The sequence below is a fragment of the Lynx canadensis genome, chromosome B1, assembly GCF_007474595.2.
Source record: "Lynx canadensis isolate LIC74 chromosome B1, mLynCan4.pri.v2, whole genome shotgun sequence".
NCBI classification, from domain to species: Eukaryota; Metazoa; Chordata; class Mammalia; order Carnivora; family Felidae; genus Lynx; species Lynx canadensis.
This window is the reverse complement of record NC_044306.2, coordinates 146291342-146299730: the sequence shown is the minus strand read 5'-3', so window position 1 is coordinate 146299730 and position 8389 is coordinate 146291342. Positions and strand designations below refer to the sequence as shown.

Here is an 8389-nt window from a genome sequence, read left to right as displayed (position 1 = left end):
TGGGATTCCCTCTCTCTCTCTCTCTCTGTCCCTCCCCTGCTCTCTTTCTCTTCTCTCTCTCTCTCAAGAAAAATAAACTTAAAACAAAACAAAAAAAAGAGCCCAAGTCATCCTTTTTTCAGGGAAGGGAAGATGGTCCATATCGATCTCTTGACCTTTACTTTGTGGATTTTGTTACCTAGCCTCCACCCCTCTTCCACATCTTTCTACACTCCACTCCCAGAAGCTCTGTGCCCTCCTTAGAACATCACTGACCCAGCCACAGTGCAGCCTGACTTAAACTGGCACTTGTCCAGGTCACAGCAGGCTCTGGGAAATGTGGCCTGGAAACTCTCCTGCTTGACCTCATTTCTGGGCCAAACCCAACGCAGTAACATGTGGGCACCAAGTTTTTACAGAATGAATGCATTCCAATATTACTTTCATAATTTTTCTCAGGGTAAGAGGATAGACCAGGATAACAGACTTTGCTTCCTAGAGGGTGGCTGGTAGGGCAGGGTAGATCCTGTTCAAGAGACCGAGGAAATTTCACATTCGGGTGAGATTCAGAGCTGAGTCATCCCAAAGACCAATTCAACTTTTTACGAGCAAGAAAACAATTACCAAGACACACCTTTAACACACACAGCCACAAAGCTCAACTCCGTGGTAATCAGGACACGCTGGCAGAAATAAGCAGTTCTTGAAAAGGCAGTTTGTTGCCAGTTGGGAAAGAAACAGAAACTGTCTAGGGTCTGAAGGCACCACCTGTATAAATGGCAACATAGTGATCACAGAGAACTCTACAATAACACATAACAAAGCCAACAGACAGGTTCAAATACTGGCTCTAACTGCACCCATGTGCATGTACGTGAATTTAGATTGAGGGTGTTGCTCCTGCTCCCAGCTCCCAGCCAAAACAGCTGACCCCAGTATTCTTCTTCTTCTTCTTCTTTTTTTTCCTCCTAATCTTGGCTGGCCAGATCTGGCCTAACCCTTCCCAGAAGTGTCTCCACTTCCCCCACCATCCGCCCCAGTTTTCCGGACAGGACAGGACTGAGAGTGGGGATAAAACCGGCCTGGAGAGTCTTAGGAGCCACTGGCGTGCAAAGCCTCGGCCCCAACTGCCCTTGCACTCTCGGCTCCTGCTAGCACCTGCTGGACATGAGGCTTCGAGTGGGTGCCCGCGCCCCCAGGCCCCTGCCCAGCTCGGGGCTCCTGCTCCTGGGACTGCTGCTCTTGCCAGCTGTGGTCGCCCTCCCCAGAGGTAAGAGCTAAAGTAAGGCATGGAGGGGACGGGGGCGGACGACAGGCAGTCGGGGAACCCCCAGCTGGGGTGGAATTTTTATAATCTTCTGAGCTCTGCCTAGGTGTGCGGGCGCTGTGCCATGAGCTGCCCGGTGCACCATTTACCATCTTGTCAGTAACACTTCTCTCTGAGGGAGGTATGATTTATGGGTGAGGAAATGAAAGCCAAACGCAATGAAAAAAGATCCCTAAGGTAAGTTCGAAGGTTCACTGACTCACCGCTCTGTCCTCCACCGCCTCCCCGCCCCCCCCAACCCTCAGGGGACCCAGAAGGAGATGAGCACCTGCGCTGCGTGTGCGTGAAGACCACCTCCGAAGTCCGTCCCAAGCATATCCGCAGCCTGGAGGTGATGGGTGCGACAGTCCACTGCCCCGTTCCCCAGATGATGTGAGTCCCATGCACTGGCTTCGGGGCCCTACCCTCTGCCTCCTTTGCCTTAGCCTGTGTTCCTCCACACCCCGCTTCACTACGCGTCTAACCCTAAGTTCAAATCTTTTCTCTGGCAGAGCTTCTCTGAAGAATGGTAGGAAAATATGCCTAGACCCGAACGCCCCCCTGTATAAGAAAATACTCCGGAAGCTTTTGGAGAGCTAGCTACCAGCTGCCTCACTCTGTACAGTTGCAATGCAGCATGTTTTCTGTTTTATTCATTTTCAAGCTAATGGTGGAAAAATCTCCCGATGTTTTTTTTTTTATTATTGCCCTCCAAGTTCTAAATAAATAAAATAAATCGACGTGTGGTGTATTTCTTAATAGAGCAAAGAAATAGTGTTGACTCAATTTCATTTAAAAGAAAATCTCCAGAATTTTAAGCAAAAAATATATTTGAAGGGAAGTTGGGTTTAATAAGGACTGGTTCATTTAGTGTGACACGTTCACTGATACATATTTGCATATTTACGTGATTGCATTACTTTATTTACATATTAATGTTATAATTAGCTTTGCCAGTAAATATTAATCACAATGAAATGTCACAGGCTTTTTTAAATAAATAAATAAGAAATAAATAAATTAATAAATAAATAAGGCTCTGCTTTTATGCCCTTAAAATTTATACTCAACCGGGGTGCCTGGGTGGCTCAGTCGGTTGAGCGACCGACTTCGGCTCAGGTCATGATCTCACGGTTGTGAGTTCAAGCCCCACATCAGGCTCTGTGCTGACAGCTCAGAGCCTGGAGCCTGTTTCGGATTCTGTGTCTCCCTCTCTCTCTGCCCTTCCCCCTCTCATGCTCTGTCTCTCTCTGTCTCAGAAATAAATACACACTAAAAAAAAATTGTAAAGATTTATATTCAACTTAAGTATTAGAAAAAATAATACAAATGAAACTAGGATTCTCTACTACTTAGTGGAAATATATTTATACTTTCCAGAGAATTACATTAAACTATTTCACTCTTTATTGGTGCTTTGATAATGTGGACATGTCACCAAGGCGAAATGTTAAAAATAGTTCTGATACCCACATAACTACCTTTAGTGAATCCCACATTTGTCAAACCTACAGAATTGGGTTTCACTACACCCCACTAATATGCTGTGAATGTTCCTGTAAGCCTGCAAATGTCTTGAACAGATGTTCTCCTTGGTATTCTCACGTTCGGTAAAACTTTCTTTGCAGCCTACCACTGTTCCATGAATCCCTTGACATTGGAGAAATCACGAATGTATGTTAAACAGCTGTGGAAAATTGAGAGGTGCAAGATTGTACATGTTTCATGTTTAGGGAAGACACCACTATATCTTGGGGAGGAAGGAGGGTGCTTCCAGATAGGCGTGTTAGTTACCTATTGCTTCTGTACCAAAGTACCATGAACACAATGGCTTGAACAATACACATTTATTATCTTACGGTCCTGGAAGTCAGAAGCCCAATTTGGGGCTCACAGGCTAAACTCAGGGTGTCCTCAGAGCTGCTTTCCTTCTACAGGCTCTAGGGCATAATCCGTTCCCTTGCCTTTCTTAGCTTCTAGAGGCCACCTGTAGTGCTGTGCTGAATGGTCTCTTCCTTCATCTCCAAACTACATCCCTCCAACCTCTGTTTCTGTTGTCACATTTCCTCTCTGACACTTCTTATACCCTGCTTGTCTCTCTAAACAAAACAAAACAAAACAAAACAAAACAAAACACCTGTGATTATATTGGGCCCATTCGGATAGTCCAGGATAATCTCCTCTCAAGACCCTTAACACATCTGCAAACTCTTTTTTTTTTTTTTCCATATAAGGTAACATTTTCACACATTCCAGGGATTAAGGCATGGAAATCTCTGGGAAAGAATAGTGCTGTTCATTCAGCCAACCATTCATGGGCAAGGAGGTAGAATCTAGTGGAGGCAGGAGAAAACTACAGACCCTTGCTTGTGACTTAATGTCATTTCAACCTAATACAACAATATGTAGAGGTAGGATTGGGCGGCTAACAGAAAAAGGAGACGGGTACAATTCGTTCTCCTTGGGTGTGGGGAGGGCCTCTGAGATGACAAACTACTTAAGTAAACTCTATTTATAGAGGCTTTCAAAGTTTCAGAGTGTCATCCAAATTTCCGCACCCCCTTCTCGTGTTATGTAGTATTATTCCCACTGCAGAATTGAGGTAAGTCTCGGAAACGTGAGAAATGTCCCAAAGCCACAGCTTGTTAGAGGCTGAGCAGATGCTTCTGACGCCCAAATCCCTCTACGCTGCCATTCACACAGGCCATTGGCCTCTTAGCTACATCTCTCTGGAGGGACTGTCCACGCATAGCGCTTGGAGGTGAAGTAGGAATTTGCTGGAGGCAAAGGGAAGAATGGAACTGCCACGAGATGAAAAATAAGTAGAAAGACGTAAGACCATTAACTCCTCAGCATGACCGGAGGGCAGTCTATGATTCTGCAGAGCCGAGGTGTCTATGGGGAACGAACGATGGTCTTCCAACAAGTTTTCACCCATCTGGTGTTTTTACCTTCAGCCCAACTCGCTCAAGCCACCTGGATTAGCTTTCCAAAATACAGATACTTTTTTGCATAAAACCTTCAAGGTGTAAAGCCTCAGCCTGGCACCCAATGCTTTGCCAGAGCTTTGCCTGAGTTTCCTCATCTGTGGAGTGAGAATAGTATGAGTGTCTACTTCATAGATGACCGTGGGGATCAAACAGATGATGTGGGCAAAGCACCCAATGCAGTTCCTCCTGCTAAGGCTGTACTTAAAAATTAGCAACTATAGGGGCGCCTGGGTGGCTCAGTCGGTTGAGCGTCCGACGTCGGCTCAGGTCCAGATCTCGCAGTTGACGAGTTCCATCCCTGCGACGGGCTCTGTGCTGACAGCTCAGAGCCTGGAGCCTGTTTCAGATTCTGTGTCTCCCTGTCTCTGCCCCTTCCCCACTCATGCTCTGTCTCTCTCTGTCTCTCAAAAATGAATAAACATTAAAAAAAAATTTAAAAACAAATTAGCAACTATATCAGGATGCCTGCATGGCTCAGTCAGTTGAGCGTCTGACTTCTGCTTAGGTCACGATCTGCGGTTTGTGAGTTCAAGCCCCGCATCATCAGGCTCTCTGCTGTATGTGCAGAGTCCACTTTGTATCCTCTGTCGCCCTCTGTCTCTGCCCCTCCCCAACTCGCTTGCTGTCTCTCAAAAATAAATAAACATTAAAAAAAATCAGCAACTATAATGATTATTGTTGCTCTGAATATTGCTTTCAGTGTACCATCCCCGTCAGTCCAGAGTGTAGACTGAGGTATGTAACAGACGGATTCTTGGTGGTAAGCAGCAAGGTATCGTTGCAATATAAATTAAAGTTCCTTAAGTCAAATGAACTTTGAGAGAGAAAATACTGTAAATGGAGTATGGGAGGTATGGGAGGTGAGATCCTGTTTTGTTTTGTTTTGTTTTGTTTTGCTTCTTTTCCTTTTATGGGTTGCCTCCAACAGTGAACTTAGAGTCAGTAAGTGGGACTCAAAGGACTAAAACAAATTTTGCAAAGTCAACCCATGCAGAGGCCTTGCAAATCCTTCCTTCAAAATTGCCAGAGAACACTTTCAAGTGGCCGCCTTTATCAGCAATGGTGTTGGGAAAAAACTTTCCTATTCAGGCAGCAATTTGTTTGCTGTAGCTCCCGCTGTTGAAATATTTCCGGAGTGATAAGGATTCAATGTACTCAAACTTTTTTTTTTTTCCTGCAGAAAATATACAAACTATACACTTACTGCACAGTCATGGACCTTATCAACAAAACCAAACCAAAACCACCAAAAGATATTTTGCTCTTGAAAGTTGCTCTGCAGTTTTAAATGTATTGTTTTTTTTTTCCCCTTTGAAGGCCTTTGTGGTAAGAAAAAAAAAAAACCACCATAGTTTCCTTTTCAGTACATGGAGCACTGAGGGTTTAGTTGTTTTAAAAGATACATCCATATTTTTTCTTATTATAAAAAACAATGAACAGATGCTCGTCATGGATAACGTAGAAAACATAGTGGAAACTATAAGGAAAAATTTTTAAACAACTGTAATTTTGCCACTCAAAACTACCCTGTTTTTTTTTTTTCCAAAATATTGGTTATTGGATATTGGTTGCAAGGTGAACTGCTAATTTTCAATAAATTCTCACTGCACACAATTATAAGGAAGTGGGAATTACTTTATTGTTAGGGAGGGTTCCTATCTCAATTTTACATGGAAGAAACCAAGTCCTGGGGTAATAAAATAAATTTTTCCTTGGTCACAGAAAGGTGTCAAACTCAGGAGATTAAGCATTCACTTACATATTTATAAATATTGTGTATGTATGTATCCACTGTGTGTGTGTTTATGTACTTACACACATACACATACCCCTAACACAAGTTCACAATACAATACTTACATTTGCTTTGTACAATGTGTTTGATATTTCGTTTTCTATACTATCCTCCTTTATCCATTTTTGAGACATTTGGCGACAAGCTTGTGAAGTACTTCACAACCCATTAATGTATCATAACTTGTCGTTTTAAAACATTGTTATAAAATGAATGAATGAATGAATGAATGAATAAATAAAATATTGCTCTAGTTCTTTGGTTAAAGACTCAAGTTTTACCATTTCGTGTTGGAGTCCGTACGCTAATTAATGCTTCTCAAGATACTTGGAGAGGGATGGGAAGCTCAGGGCCAGCTGGATAGTTAACTCTCCTTGCCTGTGGTCTGCTTTTGCTCTCATTCTCGAGGGCTGACCTGGGGCTGGTGTCTCTGGGAACCCCATGAGGATCAGATTTCGAGGGGAAGATGTAAGGCCAGAGAGGCAACTGTCTGGATTGTTGAGATTTTCTGTCTTTTTCAGCTCTTCCTTATACTCACTCCCCATTGAGTGTCAGCCTTGCTCATCCTGGTTTGGTCCCTAATGTAAAATAAACTGAGAGCAGAAAATACCTTACTTCTTAGGGGGGCTGGGAAAAAGTAAACACATTCGGTAAATTTAATTGGTGGTTTGATACCTATTTCTCCTTTGCCTACAGTTCTTTTCCTTATCCTTGAAGTCGCTGGCTTTATTTGGCCCAGTGGGATTTTGTATAAGACAATCTTGACTACAGAGTTTTGACTCTGTGTGACCTGGGTCTCTCAGTTTTCTCATCTGAAAAACAAAGGCAGTAATATCCACCTCACAGGGAACTGGGAAAACTGAACAAGAAAACTGATTCTCCCACATAGCTGATAAGAGCTGATAAGTGTCACTTACAAGGGGGAGCCATCAGGGGTCTGACTCAGAATTGGGATCTAATGAGTAAAAGTTACTCTTCCCTTTTTCTTGGAGTTTTGCTTTCAAAGCACATATCATTTCCAAGCAGTAGTGGCCACATCCTTGACTTTTACAAGGGACCATTAAGAACATGTCCAACAAGCCAGAACTTTCCCTGCACAGAACCACAACTCAAAGTTTGGGTGCAGATAACTAGAGCAGTCATCCCTTTCTGTGGTTTTGTGTTCCTTGGTTTCAATTACCCACTGTCACCCGTGGTCTGAAAACTGTGAAAGCAGGTGGTTCCGCTGACTTATGGGCAGAAGGCCGATAGTAGCCCAATGCTATATCACAATGCCTATGTCATTCACCTCACTTCATCTCATTATGCAGGCATTTTATCATCTCACATCATCACAAGAAGTAGGATGAATACAATGCAATATTTCGAGAGACCACATTCAGATAACTTTTCTTGCAATATATTGTTAGTGATTGTTCTATTTCATTATTGTTGTTAATCTCTTACTGTGCCAGATTTATAAGTTAAACTTTATCATAGTTATGTATGTATAGGAGAAAACGGCATATATAGGGTTCAGTACCCTCCATGGTTTCAGACAGCCACTGGGGGGGCTTAGAATGTACCCCCTGTGGATAAACGGGGACGACTGTAGATTAGAAAAAAGTTTAACATGACAGGGGTACCAGGGTGGCTCTGTCGGTTAAGTGTCCAACTTCGGCTCAGGTCATGATCTCACGGCTCATGAGTTCGAGCCCCACGTTGGGCTCTGTGATGACAGCTCAGAGCCTGGAGGCTGCTTCGGATTCTACGTCCCCATCTCTCTCTGTCCCTCCTCCACTTGTGTTCTGTGTGTGTCTCTCAAAAATAAGTAAATATTGAAAAAAATCAAAATAAATTAAAAAGTTTAACATGACAGATACAAGTTGTATTTTCCATTCATGGTAACAGCTGAAAGAAAATCAAATAACAAAACCACAATGCTTATCAACCAGCATACAAGATTCTAAAATTATAAAAGTATAAGATTATAAAACATTCAGGAGATTTGGTGATTGGGAGCCTGGAGAAACTGTTTACTTAGTAAAGAAAACAAGGAGAAGAAAGGAACTTTGGCTGTAACCTTGTGAAATGTTTATCTCTTTGCTGAAGCAGACACGTGGGCATTAGGCTCTTATTAGCCAGTGTTGCCATAAGAGATAGTAAAACTTGAAAGCAGAGTTGGAGGAATCAGCTCTTATCAGCTATGTGGGAGAATCAGTTTTCTTGTTGCAGTAATTCTAAGGATGAAGATGGGATCAGTGGGAAAAAAAGGCAATAAAGCAGTTTATCCATCTCACCAATAAAAAAATGATTAGACTCCATTGCAATTATTTATCT

General features: G+C 42.8%; 1 protein-coding gene across 1 annotated transcript; it reads left to right on the top strand.

The window, feature by feature from the left end:
- The first annotated feature begins 1021 nt into the window (after positions 1 to 1021).
- LOC115512556 (platelet factor 4-like) lies at positions 1022 to 2025 on the top strand. Its single transcript, XM_030313691.1, has 3 exons — positions 1022 to 1249; positions 1552 to 1678; positions 1798 to 2025. The coding sequence occupies exons 1-3, from the start codon at positions 1147 to 1149 to the stop codon at positions 1883 to 1885; spliced, it is 318 nt and encodes a 105-aa protein (XP_030169551.1). The 5' UTR covers positions 1022 to 1146; the 3' UTR covers positions 1886 to 2025.
- Positions 2026 to 8389: the final 6364 nt, after the last annotated feature.